The following is a 20842-nucleotide window of genomic DNA, read 5'->3' on the forward strand; positions in this document are numbered from 1 at the left end:
CTGCTAAAATCTGGAACTAGATAAGGATGCACACTCTCACCACTTCTACTCAACATAGTATTGGAAGTCTTAGCCACAGCCACCAAACAAGAAAAATAAAAAAAAGGTATTCAAATAGGAAGGGAAGAGGTAAAATTGGGTTATATGCAAATGACATGATACGCTATATAGAAAACCTTAAAGATTCTGCACAAATACTATTGAAACTGATAAAAGAATTCAGCAAGGTAGCACAATACAAGATTAACATACAGAAATCTTTTCCATTTCTTTATACTAACAGTGAAATATAAGTAAAAAAAAAAAATTTGTTTATAATCACATCCAAAAAAAAACATTATGAATAAACCTGACCAAGGAGGCAAAAGACTTATATGCTGAGAACTATAAAACATTGATAAAGGACACTGAAGATGATTCAAAGAAATGGAAAGATAGCCTATGCTCTTGGACTGGAAGAATTAGTCTTGATAAAATGGTCATACTACCCAAAGCAATCTACAGAATTAATGCAATCCCTATCAAATTACCCATGACATTTTTCACAGAAATAGAGCAAATAATCCTAAAATTATATGGAACCATAAAAGACTTATCAGAATTACTAAAATCAATCCTGAGGAAAAAGAACAAAGCTGGAGGCATAACCATTCCAGAGTTCAGACAATACCACAAAGCTACGGCAATCTAAACAATGGGATATTGGCACAAAATAGACATATGGAACAATGGAATAGAATAGAGAGCTCCCACATAAAACCCACACACCTACAGTCAATTAAATTTGGACAAAGGAGGCAAGAATGTACAACGGAGAAAAGACAGTCTCTTTAGCAAGTGGTACTGGGAAACCAGGATTGCTGCATGTAAATCAATGTTAGATGTGCAAGTTGAACCATCTTTGTGACCCTGGGATGCACATCAATGTAGCTGGATGTGCAAGATGGAACACATCCTCACACCATACACAGAAATAAACTCAAAATGGCTTAAAGACTTAAATATAAGACATGACCCCATAAAACTCCTAGAAGAGAACATAGGCAAAACATCCTCCAACATAAATTATATCAATGATTTCTTAGGTCAGTCTCTGAAGGCAATAAAAATAAAAGCAAAAATAGGACCTAATCAAAGCTTCTCCATAGCAAAGGAAACCATAAATAAAACTTAAAGACAACCTAACGATGGGATAAATTATTTGCAAACAATTCGACTGACAAGGCTTAATTTCCATAATATACAAACAGCTCATAAAACTCAATAACAGAAAACAAACAGCCCAAAGAATGGGCTGAAGACCTAAATCTAAATAGACATTTCTCCAAAGAAGACATATACAGAGGAACAACAGGCACACAAAAAGTTGTTCAACAGTGCTAATTATTGGAGAAATGCAAATCAAAACTACAATGAGGCATCATCTCACACCAGTCAGAATGGCCATCATCAAAAAATCTACAAACAATAAATGTTGGAGAGGGTGTGGAGAAAAGGGAATCCATTGCTGGTGGGAATGTAAGTTGGTGCAGCCACTATGGAAAACAGTATGGAAGCTTCTCAAAAGACTAAGAACAGAGTTCCCATATGATCCAGCAATCCCACTCTTGGGCACATACCTAGAAGAGATGAAAACTCGAATTTGAAAAGATACCAAGAAATAGTCAAGAAATGGAAGCAACCTAAGTGTCCATCAACAGATGAATGGATAAAGATGTGGTACACACACCCACACACACATACATGCAATGGAATATTACTCAGCCATAAAAAGGAATGAAATAATACCATTTGCAGCAACATGGATGAACCTAGAGATTATCATACTAAGTGAAATAAGTCAGAAAAGGCAAATATCATAAGATATCACTTATAAGTGGAATCTAAAAAAATATAATACAATGAACTTATTTACAAAACAGAAACAGACTCACAAACATAGAAAACAATCTTATGTTTACCAACGGGGAAGGGATAAATTACGAGTTTGAGATAAGAGTTACACACTATTATATATAAAACAGATAAAAAACGAGGACTTACTGTATAGTACAGGGAACTATATTCAAAATCTTGTAATAACCTATAATGGAAAAGAATCTGAAAAAGAATATATATGTATATATATACACACATATATATACACATGTATATATCTGAATCACTTTGCTGTACACCTGAAACTAATACAACATTGCAAATAAACTATACTTCAATAAAAAAATTTAAGTACCTATTATTTTCAAACAGGAGATACTGAATATTATTAAAATTATCATTCTTATGGAGAATAGTACAAATATGTCTAAAGTCTCCATACCTTCCTTTATTATACCCTTTGTAATTTGACTGTGCAGCTTCTCCCAAGAGTCTGCCATCTGCCTTCTCGTGAATTGAAAAATCCGTATCAGTTTGTAAGATTCATTCTCTCTACTGTTCTGTGCTTGATCCAGGAAACAAAACAAAACAAAAAAGAAAAAAAGAAAATATCTATGTTTTCTAATCACTATGACTGTTGAGTATATTTAAAATATGTTAAATAAAGTTATGTTGAACAGAAAATGAGTGTTCAGCAAAAAGATTACAGTCATTGAAGAAGAGAGGGGCACTGCATAATAATATGATTTATAAACAAAGTTTTTCACTGCTCAATCAGAAGTGAGTTCAAAATAGGTTTTAACATTTAACTTTTATGTTGTAGTTTGTATGTAAGTAATTCTATATGAGTTTACTAATTATAACTTTGGAATCTATGCTATAAAAGCAATTTTGGTATAAAAATTTGCCTGTAAGAGTTTTTGAGGGTCACAACACCATTTTCTGTATAAGTGGATTTAATCAAGTTAGGCATAGGCTAGTTTTATGAAAATTATTATGTTAAAGGAGGAAAGAACTATGGAAGGTAACTTACAAAAGCAATGGTAAGTCAGGAATTACAGTTCCACTTTAACTAGAATGAAATCACTAAGAAAAATATACTGTTAAAATGAACAAATACGATATATTTCAAAGTTCATAAAATAATGTAAGATATTTGTGTATTACAAACATACCAATACATAAAAGCCTATATAACATTAAAACTTTATATACCATATTATACAGATTTCTAGACTCTTAATTAGCATTTACCTTTTTTTGCAAGCTCTCAAGAATAAATGGTTTATACTAACTTACAGCTAAAATTCATGGATTAAAAAACAGTGTGCTTCAACACTGTGAAAATGACTATACTATCCAAAGCAATCTATAGATTCAATGCAATCCCTATCAAACTACCAATGGCATTTTTCACAGAACTAGAACAAAAAATTTCACAATTCGTATAGAAACACAAAAGACCCCGAATAGCCAAAGCAATCTTGAGAAAGAAAACCGGAGCTGGAGGAATCAGGCTCTCAGACTTCAGACTATACTGCAAAGCTACAGTAATCAAGACAGTTTGGTACTGGCACAAAAACAGAAATACAGATCAATGGAACAGGATAGAAAGCCCAGAGATAGACCCATGCACATATGGTCACCTTATCTTTGATAAAGGAGGCAAGAATATAAAATGGAGAAAAGACAGCCTCTTTAATAAATGGTGCTGGGAAAACTGGACAGCTACATGTAAAAGAAGGAAATTAGAACACTCCCTAACACCATACACAAAAATTAACTCAAAATGGATTAAAGACATAAATGTAAGGCCAGGCACTATCAAACTCTTAGAGGAAAACATAGGCAGAACACTCTATGATATAAATCACAGCAAGATCCTTTTTGACCCACCTCCTAGAATAATGGAAATGAAAACAAAAATAAACAAATGGGACCTAATTAAACCTAAAAGCTTTTGCACAGCAAAGGAAAACATAAACAAGATGAAAAGACAACCCTCAGAATGGGAGAAAATATTTGCAAATGAAGCAACTGACAAAGGATTAATCTCCAAAATTTACAAGCAGCTCATGCAGCTCAATACCAAAAAAACAAACAACCCAATCCAAACATGGGCAGAAGACCTAAATAGAAATTTCTCCAGAGAATATATACAGATGGTCAACAAACACATTAAAGGATGCTCAACATCACTAATAATTAGAGAAATGCAACTCAAAACTACAATGAGGCATCACCTCATACCAGTCAGAATGGCCATCATCAAAAAGTCTAAAAACAATAAATGGTGGAGAGGGTATGGAGAAAAGGGAACCCTCTTGCACTGTTGGTGGGAATGTAAATTGATATAGCCACTATGGAGAACAGTATGGAGGCTCCTTAGAAAACTAAAGAGACCCAGCAATCCCACTACTGGGCATTTACACTGAGAAAACCATAATTCAAAAAGAGTCATGTACCACAATGTTCATTGCAGCACTATTTACAATAGCCAGGACATGAAAGCAACCTAAGTGACCATCAACAGATGAATGGATAAAGAAGATATGGCACATATATACAATGGAATATTACTCAGCCATAAAAAGAAACAAAATTGAGTTATGAGCAGTGAGGTGGCTGGACCTAGAGTATGTCATACAGAGTAAAGTAAGTCAGGAAGAGAAAAATACTGTATGCCAACACATATATATGGAATCTAAAAAAACAAAACAAAACAAAAAAAAATGGTTCTGAAGAACCTAGGGGCAGGACAGGAATAAAGACACAGACGTATAGAATGGACTTGAGGATATGGGGAGGGGGAAGGGTAAGCTGGGACGAAGTGAGAGAGTGGCATGGACAGATATACACTACCAAATGTAAAATAGATAGCTAGTGGGAAGCAGCTGCATAGCACAGTGAGATCAGCTCAGTGCTTTGTGACCACCTAGAGGGGTGGGATAGGGAGGGTGGGAGGGAGATGCAAGAGGGAGGAGATGCGGGGATATATGTATAGCTGATTCACTGTGTTATAAAGCAGAAATTAACACACCATTGTAAAGCAAATATACTCCAATAAAGATGTTAAAAAAAAAAAATCTAACCCAGAAAAAACAAAAGAAACAAACAAACAAAAAGTGTGCTTAGAAGAGACAAACTCGATTGGAAATCACTTCTTTCCCTCTCCAGGCCATGCTCTACCAATACCTTCAATCTCCTCCATTGTCCTAATGTAGTTTGACCTAATGTAGCAGTAATGTTGGTGCCTGCCTCATTGTACTTATATTGTTGCTAAGTAGTTTTGTAGAAATATTGAAGTGCATCAATTATTGCCACTAAAAACTCATGTTTTAAAATCTCAACTGGATTCAAAACACTGCCCAGCAATCCTTCGATTTCCTTAGTTGTTTGTTTTTCTATTCTCCAAAGAAGATATTTCAAATAATCCCACTCTCCTTAAATATCCTAACTTATCACCTCCCCTCAGTTTCAGCAGATGACCTTGAATCTTTCGTCGGGGAAAAAATAGAAATCACAGAAAGAATGTATCTCGATTTCTGGTCACTACAGTCATAATCATTAATGCAGACACACCTGTTCTTTCACACTTTTCTCCTTTCAAAATGGAGTGGTGTCCCTGGCTAAGGCTAACGTACAAGTTAATAAATTGCAGAAAAATGAATCAAATGAATATGACAAGCACTAGAGTTTCCGATGAAATAAAAAAAAAAACACAGATGAAGGGAGTAAGCAAGAAGAACAGTGGAGTTTCAGAGTTGTAGTGGCTCTAAGTAACTTATCTAGGTAATACTATAGGGAATACTTTATTAGAGAGGAGACAAAAAGAGCAAGGAATTATGAAAAGGGCATATTGGGACTTCCTTATGAATAATAGTGACAAACAAGTGGTGTTTGATTTTTATGGATTAAATAAGATGATAAAATTAGTCATGTATTTCACATACTAGAGCTTTGGTTTAACCTTAGAGATCTGTACAGTTTTCCAGTCTTTATGAAAGATCACACAAGATTAAAAAAAAAGTGGAATCAGACATGACATCTTTTTCCCTTTGAAGTTGAAACATATTTTTGATGAGTGCATTCCTTAATTAAAATATTGTGTATAAGTAAATGAGTTTCTTAAATTTAAAAACAGAAATAGTATTCGTTTACTTCTGCACTTGCATTAAAAATGCAATTTATTGGGCTTCACTGGTAGCGCAGTGGTTGAGAGTCCGCCTGCCAATGCAGGGGACGCGGGTTCGTGCCCCGGTCTGGGAAGTTCCCACATGCCGCAGAGCGGCTGGGCCCATGATCCATGGCCGCTGAGCCTGCGTGTCCGGAGCCTGTGCTCCGCAAAGGGAGAGGCCACAACAGTGAGAGGCCCGCGTACCGCAAAAAAAAAAAAAAAATGCAATTTATTTAATTAAGATGGAACAATGAATGCAAGGTCTGTTTCTTAAAGGTATAAAAACATCACTAATAATAATTAGTGTACACACTAATAATTAGAAGGATAACTTCAAATTTGTCATAAACAATTATATATAATATATATACATGAAATTTGTATTTTTTTATTTTTTATATATATAATTGGTTTTACATCAAACAATGATGTTTTATCTCACATCTAACAACTAACTTTTTTCAACCTAAAAAGTCAGAGAGGAAATATTTTGCATGTACATGGAAGTGGTCTGGTTAGAAACCTTTCAAAATGCTTCTCTCAGTAGTGAGCTATTATTTGTGTTAATTCTGGTTTCATCTATTATGTAATTCTTTTTTTAATGGATGAGCAAGCCTTACATACATTCTTAACTCTTCTTGCTGCACTGTCAAACAGGTTGTCCTTAAGGCAGAAAAAATGTATTTAATTGTACTAAAAATGGTAAATTAACCAAACTCGGGATTCTCAGATATCTACAAGAATTTCTAACTCTTTGAAGCAAACTTATATTTAAGTATCAACCCAATATATAATGTCAACTTCAGTTTACTTCTGCACTTGCATTATTTAAAAACATTAATCCATACTGTGCTATTTATATGTCAAAGTTTCAGGTTTTCAAAATGTTTTGCTGATATACATACATAGTTTTAAGAAAACCCTGGCTGTATGCCTAAGGAGTACTTTTGTAAAAAAGTACACTGCAGCAAGCATTAGGAGATCTTAATTCTCAGCTTGAATTTTTAACAGACACAATGAGCCTCAAGATTCATTTCCCTCAAAGGGGAACACTGAGCAGTCAGATCCTTAAAATCCCTCTGGCTCTCATCATTTTATGACTACTCTGTTCATCTAAAGAGAGGCAACCATGGATAAAGAAAATATAGCATATACATATAAAGAAATAATATTCAGCCTTAGAAAAGAAGGAAATCCTGCCATATTCAACAACATGGATGAACCTTGAGAACATTATGCTAAGTGAAATAAGCCAGCCACAGAAGGACAAGTACTTCATGATTACACTTACATGAGATAGCTAAAACAGTTAAACTCATAGAAACAGAAAGCGTCATGGTATTTGCCAGTGGATGGGGGAAGGGGAAATGGGGAGTTGCTATTTAAAGTTTCAGTTATACAAGATGGATAAGCTCTAGAGATCTGCTGTAACAATATTGTGCCTATAGCTAACAACAATGTATTGTACACTTAAAATTTTGTTAAGAAGGTAGATCTCATGTTAAGTGCTCTCATCACAACAACAAGAAGGTTAATTCAAAATTATGGAATCGTAATAGATATTTAACCAAATTACTGTTATGCATAAGCAATAATATGCATGAACCATAGCTTCATTGCATGTTTTAGTCTAATAACTGTCAGAAATAAGGTAGTAAACAGGAACACCTGTTTGATAGGATTAGTATCTACAATATTTACTTTGTAGAATGAATATTATAGCCAGTTACCTCTAATTAATTTATCTTATTTAGTTGGACAATTGTTGATTCACTAGCACAGTCTTTGTGCTATCCATTACATAAATTCATACTATATACATATGTGTATGCATCATAGAATTAGTTTAATTAGCTTGATATATCATGTTAATTAGACCTTCAGCTTTTTGAGTACTAAGAAATATTTCAGCTCTTGTGGGATAGCTTATAGGACAGTTATATGACAGAGTTGCAATACTGATAAAACCAAACTTACTGCTTTATTTGCTATAGCAATGGAGTGGAATCATCTAGTTTGCAGAGTTACTAATTTCATGCCTATAGAATGTAAATGAATACATTTGTGTGGGAGCTCAGAAATCCACACTTTAAGAAATGCTACAGGCAATTCTGATGTAGATATTACAAGAACACCATTTGAGAAATACTGCTAAATTTGGAACTATTAGCATATATAATAATATATATATTCCACATATATGAACGATAATATACCACATATATGTATATCTGATTTATGTATTTGTATATAACATATATATATATATATATATATATATATACATATACGTACCTATCTGTATCAATACGGACCCACACATAGTTGTATTATATGTAAAATACTAATGAATATATATTTTCTCTGGAGGGACTGCATCAGTAAAAACAATGTGGAAGTTTTTTAGTTATATCCTAATATTTCTCCTTTTCTTTCATAACAGGTTTTTAGCTGAGCAAAGGCCACCTAGAAGAAGAGTCATACCTCCTTGTGTCTCTTTCAGCCAAGTGGCCATGTAAGAAAATTCTGGCCAATGAGTACAAGCAGAAATAGTAGAAAATGCAATAGAACATGCAGGGTAGCAACTAGAACCTTGTTTAAGAGACAGTTTAATGATGAATACCCTTTGGCCCTTCCCTTCCCCTTTCCTTCTTCCTACTGTCTAGACTGTAAACTAAATGGATGTAGTCTGGACATGATACGATCTTTGGAATGAAGGCCACCTACAAATAGAATAGTAATATAAAAGGATCCTGAGTATTTGATATCAGGGGTTTCCACAACTGTCTTGTACACCTATGTCCAGACTTTAAATTTAAAAAAACAAAACAAAAACTTGCATCTCATTCAAGCCTGTTGGTGTTTTTTACTTTAATTTTCTTTTACAGTTGAACCTAATCCAAACTAATGCATATGGCTTTATTAAATCAAGTGTACTCACTGGGTAAAAGAGGTAAAAACAGATGGTCAACTGATGTCCTTTTTATAAAGGGAAAAATCATTTATTCATTTCACAAATATATTCGAAATACCTAAGGTGTACAATGTAAAGTTCTAGACATTATGTATAACTTGAGATCCAAGCTGTCCTTAAGATTCTGTTATTTTTGTAACAATATGTATACAACTAGAAACAAAGTACGACAACCAGTAATCATGAACATCAGAAAAACTGCAAATTCTTAAGATCACTGAAGCCATGGAGATTTATGCAAATTACAAAGTAGAGTGAACAGAAAAAAAAAAAAAGAGAGAGAGAGAGAGAAAACCAGACAAATGTTGGACAAATGTGGGAACACACGAAAGGATAAAGAAAGAAAATCCACTCAAAAAGATTCTGAAAGATACAGTCAGTAAGGAATAAGAAAGGGTAAAAGACAGGACTTCATAGTAACAAGGGAGATGGATGTTCTTGAGGAAATGATCATTCAAATGTTGCAAATAAATCAAGTAAGATAAGTATTAAAGTAGGAATTCAGATATCATTGGTCATTTTGGAAAAGGCAGTTCTAAAGAAATGATGGGACAAACCAAGTTACATCTAGTTAAAGAGTGATTAATCAGGGAGCAAAAATTGATGGTGTAGAGAGAATTAAAATTGTGGGCATAACACTCCTCAGTGAGAAAGGATAGGTTCTGGTGTACACATGGAGGAACTAGCTTTCAATGGGAGTTAGCCTATGATGGAAAAATTTATCAGCTCAAATCTAAATATTAGGTAGTTAGCATTATTTAAACTACCTAATAAATATAAATAAATGTGCATATATAGTTTAAATAAAATACACTATATACTTTCTTTTATTCTTAATTTGAATACAATTAATTTAAACAGGTCTTCCTATGTTATATGATCTGAGTATGTTTTTGTTAATATTCTGATTTTGATAACTGTGTTAATTCCCTTGATTTTATCCAATACTCCATTTTTTTAGATACTGTAGAGATTTTTAACTATAGGAGAGTAGGAATAACTATGCCAAATAATTATTCCTACCTCAATCTCTGTCAGAATTATGTTACATATTACCAGTTTCTGGGGGGGGGACATGCTCTGTGGAAATTCTGCTGAAGCCTCAACCTTACACCTTACAAAATGAACTCATTTCCCTTCTGTTTAAAATATATTAATGGGTCTTCCTGATCTTTCTATTATTGTTCACATGTGTACTGTCATCCAACCTGAAAAATTACAATTATTATACAATTCTTTATTACTGTCTGTGATAATAACTCATTCCTTGTGGTCTTTGATTACAAGCCTTTGATCTTTTATTTCTATGTACAGGGCTTCCAAATTGGTTAAATTCCTTATAACCTCTGCCATGGAATCATCCCTCACTTGACCTTTTAATCTTCATTTTCATGGTCTACCTCACTCTCTAGTTACTGCTGCTTTTTCCTCCTTCCTTCCTTTCACAAACAGATTTTTAAAAGGAAAGATTAGTTTCTCTATCTCCACTTCTTCACTTTATTACAGCAAGTCTCCCCACTCTCTCCATCACCAATTGTTTGCACTTTAGCAGATCATTCCCACCAGTGTGAACACAGGGTTTTACCTATCCCAGTTCAACAAACAAACAAAAAATTAAAGAAAAAAAAAATCTCTTGACTCTATTTCTTCCTTCAATAATTGCCCTATTTCTTTGTTCACCTTTGGTTACAAACATCCCTGAAAGGCTTATGTATACTAATGGCCTACAATTTTTACTTTCCAATTCTGTCTTAAAACCACTCCAATAAGACTGTCATCGACAAAACTCCTTTCATCACAGTAATCAATAACCTCCATATTACTAAATCCAATGATCAATTTCAGAGTTCATCTTACTGGCTTATCATCAGTATTTGACATAGTTCATCAGTTCCTTCTCCTTGATATACTTTCATTTGGCTTTTAGGAAACCACACTCTTGGTTTTCCTCCTATCTTATTAATTATCCTTTTGAAACTCTTACCAGTTCCTCCTAGCTTTGTTGTGTTTTTAGTGTTGGAGTGTCCAGGATTCAGTTCTTAGTCTTTTTTCTCTCTTTTTGTTTTAATTTAATAATCACTTCCCCTTCTAGACTTCCAAATTTAGATCTTTATCCCACACCTTTAACTCTGCACTAAGACTTGTATAGCCAACTGCCTCCTTGAAATCTTCATCAGAACGTTTATTAGCCATCTCAAACTTCACATGTCCAAAATTAAGCTCTGGAGCATCTCTCCAAAAATGTTTCATCAACAGCCTTCTCAATATTAATTAATGGCTATTTCATGTCCTCAGTTCTTCAGGCCAAAAGCCTTAGAGCTGTCCTCCTTGCTCCTTCTTTTCCTTGAGCTTCACCATCAGTTAGGAAATTCTCTTAACTTTATCTTGAAAACCTAACAATTTCTCATCACCTCCACTGTTATTTCCTCATCCTAATAATTATAACATCTTACCTAGATTACTGCAAGTAATATCCATTTTTCTACCTTTCTTCTCTATAGTTTCTTCCACAGAGTGATTCTTTAAAAACTAAGACCAGGGCTTCTCTGGCCACGCAGTGGTTGAGAGTCTGCCTGCTGATGCAGGGGACACGGGTTCATGCCCCGGTCCGGGAAGATCCCACATGCCGCGGAGCAGCTAGGCCTGTGAGCCATGGCCACTGAGCCTGCGCGTCTGGAGCCTGCGCTCTGCAACGGGAGAGGCCAAAACAGTGAGAGGCCCATGTACCGCAAAAAATAATAATAATAAAAATTTTTTAAAAAATAAAATAAAAAAATACTAAGTCCAATCACTTTAATGACTTCATGTTTCACCTAAAAGCCAAATATAGGTCTTTATCTGGGCTCCACTAATTCTCTTTTGCTTCTACTATTTTCACCCATGTCAATACTTCTGTAGTCACAATCACCTCCTAAATGTTCCTGAAACACAATGAGGCACACTCAAGATTATATATTTTGTTCTAGACATCATTTCTGCCTGGAATGCTCATTGTTTAGCTAACTATCCTACTTGTGTCCAGACTTTGCTCAAATCTCAACTTATCAATTAAGTAACCTACACACCCTACTACTGCTCTCCTGACCTCTCTTACCCTACTCCACCTGTTCTTTCTTATCACTCTCTGAACAGAGTGTGTTATTACTTTATTTATATTGATTGCTTTTTAGAACCTTTTTCCCGTCATAGGGCATAAGTTCTACAGGAGCAAGCCTCTCTGCCACTTTGGTCACTGATGCATTTAGGACAATAGCTGCCATGTAGTAGGTATCTAATAACTAATTGCTGAATGAACACTGAATGAATAGAATTCTAGTAACAACCCAAAAAGATTAAGTTTGGAAACAATTTTAAAGAGTATCTAATCTAACTCTCCATCCAATGCTTTGTAAATAAGGCAGCACCTAGTTATTTTCTACCTCCTTGACCCTACCATAGCACCTAAGCAGATAATGCCAAACAATATTAGAGTTGAGAGAAGCCTTAGATATTACAGACAAAGAATCTGAGATCTAGGGAGGTGACATAACTTACCCAGTTTCATCTATCCACAAAGAGTCAAAGCTAAAACTAGAACTCGAGCTTCTTTATGCTATGTTATTTTTCATTTCACTGCAATGGAATTAGCTAATATTCAACAGGCCTCATAAAATTCTGCCATACAGTAATGACTGAGTAGATCTTCCATCCCTGTTGGATCATGCAACGGTGCTGCTGACTGTTGTTTAATAAACAAGAACTTAATGAGTTAGCATATATAGCTTATAAGAGAGGCATTGGCTAACTTAATATTCTCCGTGCAGCACAATTACTGGGCTGATTTATTCCCTGTTGCCAAAGTCAAAGGCAGGCTACAGTAAGCCCTGCTTCACTGCCTGAACTTCCAGAACAGAATAAAATGCATAGTGGCCAGTGGCAAGTTCCCAGTTCCTCAATGAAGGGCCTGTAATCAAGGAATCGTCTGTAATTTTAATCAAAATAATGTAAATGGGTCCCCTGTTCTCATTTATCTTTTCAGTTCTATTAAGGATTGAAAATATTATATGAGCAATGCATACTCATAAGAAAGAACCAATGTAATGCCACCTGAAATAAAATGTCTCATTCTGATGACTATATGTTTAAAAAGATATGAGAACATTAAAAAATGTAAAGGGATTAGAGGGCCAGGATTAGATTTAAAGTTTTAATTATTCACAGATCATTTTATACATCAATTCTATAACTAACACAATTAAAAGGAATGTTGTTTTATTACATTTAAGTGACTACAGACAATATTATTTATTGACACTGTATCTTTCAATTGCCATTTATAAAAATATAACATAGTTTTGGTATTTGTATCATTTTCTTGAAAAGTGCCAAATGACCTTTGTTTATTTTTTACAACAAGGAATTTAACAAGTCTATCTAAATATTCACGGTAACACTGATTTAAAAGGACAGTAAAACAATTAATTTCTTGCTATTTTCTTCCTGAGGAAGGGGGAAATAAATAAAGTGGTCCAGTGTCATTTAATGAGAAAATGGAGAGAAAAGAAATTTGTAGATCTGATACTATTATTGAATAAGCTGTATTTATTCCAGAAACTTGGAAACATACAAAGGGTGTTCATTTAGATGATAAACAAATTATTACTAAGAATGCTTAATCTGAAAAGAGAAAGTAACTATTATGAACATAAATGGGTATGTTATGATCCCTAAAGTAAATGTGTTAGATTTGGTTTCTAGAATGCAGTGGTAACAAAGGAACAGGTGCCAAGAAACAGTGTTTTCTAATTTCCTTCTAATAATCAAATATGTTGCAAGTTTAAAATTTTTCATTTTTAATGGGATCTCTTCTATACCAAGAGATAAAATTATTGGAAAATCCATGGCATTATCATCTACCTTGATATGACTCAAATATGTAACACTGTAAAAGTAGCAATTTATGAAACAATAGTTTTTGAATTCTCTAACATTTTTAAACCAGGATTCTGCTGAGTTTCATTGTACCCAGGCACAAAATCATCATGGGAAGAGTTAAAGTTATATAAACTTGAGTATTGAGGGACTGAAAGATAGAGGAAAACACAAACAAACAAAAAAACAAAGTTGGTATAGCTAAGTGTGTTATTTTCATCATACCTAAAAAGGTATGACTAAGCTGACAGAAACGCGGTACTTTTGCTGACGTCTAGCCAACTATGAATGTATTAAAACACATACACACACACACACACACACACACACACACACACACATTTACCTAATGTCCTTTCAACAGCAATCTGCAATGTTGTCTTATTCTTTCTTCTTCACATTTGTCTTGCCTGTGTGACAGCTTATTCCCTTAGATTTCCTCCTGTCTGTCTTAGTCTCCTTTGCTGGATCATCCTCCTAAGCCTGGGCCTTATATGCTGTTGATGCTCCAACTCAACCCTAGTGCCCTCTTATCTTCTCATTCCATCCTGTCTCTGTCTAGCCAATGTTATTGATGCCTTTTGGTTCTATTACCATCAATATCAACTACACTATCAGTGATGCTTCTCCTCACAGCTCCTGAATCATAGAGATAGATATTGTTGTCTATTAGATGGCTTTAACAGCATGTCTCAAAGAGACTTCAAACTAAATATATGTAAAACATCTCTCAATAACCATAACATTCCCATCCCAAACGTGACCTTCCTTCAACATTTTCCAATTCAGTGATTATCTCTCCTGCCTTTACCAGTTTACGCAAGCCAGAAATGATGTTTTATTTGAACACCACCTTCTTTATCACTCTTCAATTCACTACAGAGGTCTTTATCATTATACCTCCTAAAAATCTCTCAACTCATTCTACTTCTTTATCTCCATCAGTACCATCTTAATACAAGCTACCATGATTTTTTTTCTTGGATTACAGAAAACACCTCTTAAGAAATTTTCTTACAGCTAATCGAGCCCCACTTCAAATCAATCTCTATACTTCAGCAAGAATCATCATTTGAAAACACAAACCTCTTCATGGAATTGCTTTTGATAAAAATCCTTTAATAAGTTCCTGCTATTCTTGTCAAATATTTTACCTGGTTTAAAAGGCCCTTTTAGTCTAGAGTTTACCTATGTCTTCATTTCACTAATCCCACCATTCTTCAATTACTAAGTCTACATTACACTTCAATGATATCAGTGCATTTAAATTTTTAAAACAGCATAAAGAAATATTTTCTTTTTACAAATACTATATCCTAAAAGTATGTTCTGAAAACTCTGTAATTTTCATGAGACCATGCCTTGAGTCTCTAAAGAAACAGACCACATTCACCCAGATCACAGTGTTTAATTTTTGCCTTCAGATAACAGGATACATAAAAGAGCTATCTACAAAAACAAAGGCAAATTACTTCCAAGACTATTCAATTAATCTGAAAGGAACCAGATTATGAACGAGAGTATGAACTGACACACTAAGGAACACAATTGTAGGAACAACTCTTATTTCCTTATACAAGTTTTGATAAAAATCACATTATTTTTCATTGACTGAGTGATAAAGAAATACTGATGGAAAGCTTCATCTTTCAAAATTCCATTCTATATATTAGTACCCCATCTCCAAAATCTTCCTCAGCTCTGACAGCTACGCCTTACAATTTTCCTGTAACTGTTAATTCTTTTAAATATTTAATCCTTTAAAGGCCCACATACAGTTTTTCTCTGATTCCCAACTGGCCTCAGGCAATGACATCAAAGCTAGATTGATAGAAACTACTTACCATATTGTAGGTGGCTCAGAACCTTCTATTTCTAAGTAATCATACTTTTCTTCCATTTGGAAATCAGTAAATATGAGTGAAATTGTGTCCCCAGGCTCTGCTACAATGGTCCAAGTGCAATCAGCATTATTATGATACTCATTAGGAAAACTAGGGCTTGATATGACGCCACTAGATCCTCTCATTGTTCCTCCACATGCATCTTCAGCTGTTGAAAACAAAGATGAGACGTTCAGATATAAATCATTAAGAGAAATGCGATTAAATCAACTCTGTTAACATTATTGGATAAAAATAACAGGACAAATGTTGTGATACCAAGTGCATATTATACTAATAGAGATTAAATGAGAAGTCCATGAAAAATTTAAGCACATATATAAATACAAATGCTATCTTGACTATTTTATAACCATTGATTGAAACAGCAATGAAAGTAAGTAAAAATCTATACTCCAATTAGATCTCAGGATAACAGAATTAAGATTTCCTTTTCATTGATTAGGTGATGAAGCAAGTAAAACAAATGAAACGTCATTCTTAAGGTCTATAATAGGAAATCTTTAGTCACTTTGTGCATGTTCATGGTAGGTCTGAGCTTTGTTTTTATTTCCTTTATGTAGGTATATACCAAATAAATGATGTAAGAGAGAATATAATATAGTTTCTGTCATTGGCATTTTTCAAAAGCTACTGAAAACGTTTGTGGAAATGCAGTTTAAATAGAATACATCATCACATATCTACAAAACTTTAATTAGAAAGATAATATAGTAACTTCAATAATGTATTCAGTAACATATCTTTAGTAACACGTTCCTATGACTCTATCAAACAATGTAAACATATTTTGCTAGGTATTCATACGATTATGTATACACAACATTATAAATGCAATGGCATCAATGCTAGGTTAAATAGAAACTATCTACTTATGATATTGTAGGTGGCTCAGAACCTTCTATTTCTAAGTAATCATACTTTTCTTCCATTTGGAAAGTTTCTACTAATTTTACATTTGGACCTATGGTTCTCATTTCCCAAATAAGGGTCATAGATTATCCATGAGTCTACTTTTGGCCAATGTTGTATGTAACCCCAACAGAGGGGTTACATGACCACCTGTGTTTAGTGTTAAAACATAAGATAAAGCTCCTTGCTTTATAAAGAAACTGAAGCTATAAAATTTGTCTTGTCATAACACTGTTCAGGCCAGTCAATAGGCTACTAGATTATTTGTGCAATCAGATTTCTCAAGATTTATGCTGTTATCTTGAGCCACTCAGGGAATTCCTTCCATTCAAATCAAATGTCTGAGGAAATATCTAGCTCTATAAAGACCAATTATTATTTGATGTAATAGTTAACAATCTGTAACTTTAATAAATAGAGATGGCAGCATCCTGTTTAACTCCACAATGGGCATGGAATGGCAACATGCTTTGGTACTGGGAACAACTTTCTTACCATATTGTATGCATTATATAACATTAGCTTCTTTCTGTCCCACTCTTTACCCACCTACCTCCATAATTCATAAATTGAAAGCATAAATAATATTGTTCTTAAAAGATACTTAATTTTCATCATACACTACTGTGTATATGATATTTATTTTCATGATGCCCTCTCTATTTTTTTAAGTCTGTTGAGTAAGTAGAATGAACTAGTGGTCCAGTCTAGACTATGAGATATATTACTACAATTTTCTCATCAGAACATACAATGCCTTCCCTCAATACCTTAACTTTAACCTCTGGTAAAAATGTCCTGCTGCCCCCAGTCCCCAACCACAAATTATTTCTACTCTTTGTCTTCTCAGTACTAACACCAACGCTGAGTACTGCTTCAGAAATAAAATGTTACATTATTATATATTTGTAGTGTAGCTGGTATACAACATATTCAAACCAGCTCTGTGAGCTATTTACTTCCCTGTCTCTAGATAAAATCTCAGGCAGAAACATTTCAGTTAACACTCAGATTAAGAAAAAATTCCTCCACTTTTTTTAATTCAAAAATATCAATTTATCAATTAATTTGTCTAGTCCTGGATACTCACAAAAAATTGTGACTTCATTTAGGTTAAGGTTCTTTGCTCCCCTGGGCTTGTGGCAGATGGGGCAGAGGTGAGGCAGTGAAGTGGGCTCTTCTTCCCTATTTCCCCCCCTAGAATTTCTTTTCATCCACCCCTGCTCACTGAGCTCTCTATGATTCATCCTAGATTTGGAAGTAGAAAGGATCAGGGGAGATGAATCTTATTTGCTTGGCACTGATTTGGTACTGGTTTCCAAGGGCTTTGGCAGATGATTAAAGAAAGATGGTTCATTTTGTTCATGAACCTTTTCATGGGACCCTCAGAAGTAACCCAATCAGTTCCCTTGTTGTGGGTGAATGTGTTTCTCTAGCTGGCTGCTTATTTTCTCCCTCATACCATGGGTATAGAATGGTATCCTTCCACCCTCTTTCCAACTATGTCTCCTTATCCTTCTAGGTGGGCCTCTTGGGCAGGATCTAGGACAATTCCAGGCCAGAACTCCCTCACAAAAGTCCTGCATATGGTCAAGAAAACATGCCCCATTTATTTATCCTCTGTGGACATGCAATTTCTTCTCAAATGTAGCCTTCTGGGTTTACAACAGCAGACATTTAAATATTTCAGCCATGGTCTGAATGATAATACACTGTGTCCCCCAAGCTCCAGGGCAAACAAATCAATTTCTCTGCATGGTCTCCTTCAAGAAGTAATCTAGGCTCACAAAAGAGAGAAATCACCCCGAACTCCTGACACATGAGATGGAGAGCAACTAACAGCATAGTTCACTCCAGGGAAAGTCTTCAACCCAAAAGCATGACTGACTTGCAGTTGAAAACAAGGATGGGAACTGAGATCTTCCAGCATTCAAACCAATGCTCTTGCCAATTCCTGTATCAAGTTCTTTGTTCAGCACTCCTGTTTGATCTCTTTATTACTACAGAGACTATCATAGAATCAGTATCTGACAAAATTGTGAAATAAATAAAGTTTGCTTTTAGTACACGTTAGATACACAACATTTTGGCTAGGTAGTCTACCTGAATGCTAGAACCTTTGTATTGCAATTCAGACTGGATTTACTATAATATTTATAAAAAAAATACATTTTCTGTAATCATAGGCTCTTATAGTAAAATGTATTATCTAAATTAAAATTTTTACTTTATACCAGAGTTAGAACAACTGAAAGGCAGAATTAGGACAAACCATGAAACCCTTAAATCTAGTGCTGTGCTCTCTCTGCTAAGTAATATTGCCTGGTCTCTGGGCAAAGTGAGTTGGTACAAATCCTGTCAATGATAGAACTTTTATTCTTTCAGCATCACTCTGTCCTGGCCACCAGGCTTGCCCGTTTGATTAGTGTTGTCTGTAGTATCTTCTGTCCCACATGTCACAGAAAGGGCAGGGTTCACAGGCTATTAAATAGAACCATTTTTTAACATACTCAAGATACACATGGGGTCATGTTGGTTACTTGTATAAACTTTCTGTGAGTTTTAAAGTTTATTAATTTGGTTATCTATTCAAAAAAATATATATTGAGATCTACTAAGTACCAGGAGGAACTGCGTTAGTCTCTCATGCTACAGTGGTGATCAAAAGTCAGCACAATACCTGCCCTCATTAAGCATCCTGTCTAAAAGAGAGTAAGGCTCTAAACAAATGACAAAATAAACATATAAAATTACATTTCTGTCAGGTACTTTGCAGAAGGAGCATTTAGTACCGACATTGTATGTTTGGGGCTTTGCAGTAGTTAGAGAATTCAGAAACAAGGATTCTTTGAGGAAGCGATGATGGACTAGAAACCTGAAGGGTGAATAGTTAATGAGGAAAAGGAAAATTGTTCTGAGTAGGTACACTTATGCTTTCACCAGAGGAAATGGGCATTCTCCAAAATTTTCCAAACTGAAAGAAAATCTGTGTGCAACTGCCAGGTGGTACCAAATGAGGTGGAAAGGCAACTAGGTGCTAGACCTTGCAGGATCTTTCTGACAAAACTATTCAGAGCAGTGGAAAGGCAACTAGGTGCTAGACCTTGTAGGATCTTTCTGACAAAACTATTCAGAGCAGTGGAAAGGCAACTAGGTGCTAGACCTTGCAGGATCTTTCTGACAAAACTATTCAGAGCAGTAGAAAGTTACTGATGGGTTTTCAGCAAAGAGATGACATGATTGGTTTTGAGTTTTGAAAACATTCTGGCTGCTCTATGAAGAGGAGAGGGAAAGAAGATAATGGAGGATACAGATTAGGGGGCTGAATCAAAAATCCAAGCAATTTTTGGCATGCTTTATTGTTTCCTAAAGATAAACCACCTCTCGTTTATTCAGTAGTTTAGCATATTATTATCTCAATATCTTCAAAAGATTAATTTGAAAAAAAAAAAAAGATTAATTTGGTCTTTGTAGGCACTTTGGAATAAATAGTATCACTGCACAATAAATCAGAATAATTCTCTTAGGCCCATTTTTAAGAACAGTATTTTTTCACCTAAAGAGTAAAGCAACGTGATTAAATATCTTAGACTTCTCTTGAGGTTAACTAGAAGTTATAATTGCTTCAAAATGTAGTTATTTAACATACAGGGAATATAAAAAAGGTTGGTAGTTTCTCTACTCTTGTTCTAAAATCTGTATAGGTTGTAAGATTTTAGGTGTGCTTTTTTTTTTTTTTAATGCAATACATAGGCTGAATGATGGCAAGTTGCATGTTAAGAAGTTTGAAGAGTCAGTTTGTTGTAACACATGAAGGAAACAACCAGTTCAGCCAATAGAATCAATGAAGGCAATGTAGTCTTTTGAGAGTAAGAATTTTTTAAAACGTAATCAGTTGATTTGGGATTTATTCCAATCACCTAGAGGAAATACTAACAACTCCCTCTTAAATTCTTAATATATTCAAATCTACTGATAAAAAAAATATAGCTATTAAATTTAAAATATTAAACCTAATTTTAATTGTTTATAATATTATAAATCTATCATCGAATACTCCTATTTCTACACTTTAAAATAACTAAA

The 20842-nt window shown here is 34.4% G+C and overlaps 1 protein-coding gene across 3 annotated transcripts in view; it reads right to left on the reverse strand.

Moving 5' to 3' along the window:
- CSMD3 (CUB and Sushi multiple domains 3) overlaps nt 1-20842 on the reverse strand; it is a 1083470-nt gene that overhangs the window by 771883 nt on the left and 290745 nt on the right. For all 3 annotated transcript variants that reach the window (XM_032609830.1, XM_032609829.1, XM_032609828.1), the window contains exon 5: nt 15785-15992. In XM_032609830.1, the coding sequence (XP_032465721.1) occupies nt 15785-15992 (208 nt within the window). The remainder of the gene's footprint in view (nt 1-15784; nt 15993-20842) is intronic.

The sequence above is a fragment of the Phocoena sinus genome, chromosome 17, assembly GCF_008692025.1.
Source record: "Phocoena sinus isolate mPhoSin1 chromosome 17, mPhoSin1.pri, whole genome shotgun sequence".
Taxonomy (NCBI): domain Eukaryota; kingdom Metazoa; phylum Chordata; class Mammalia; order Artiodactyla; family Phocoenidae; genus Phocoena; species Phocoena sinus.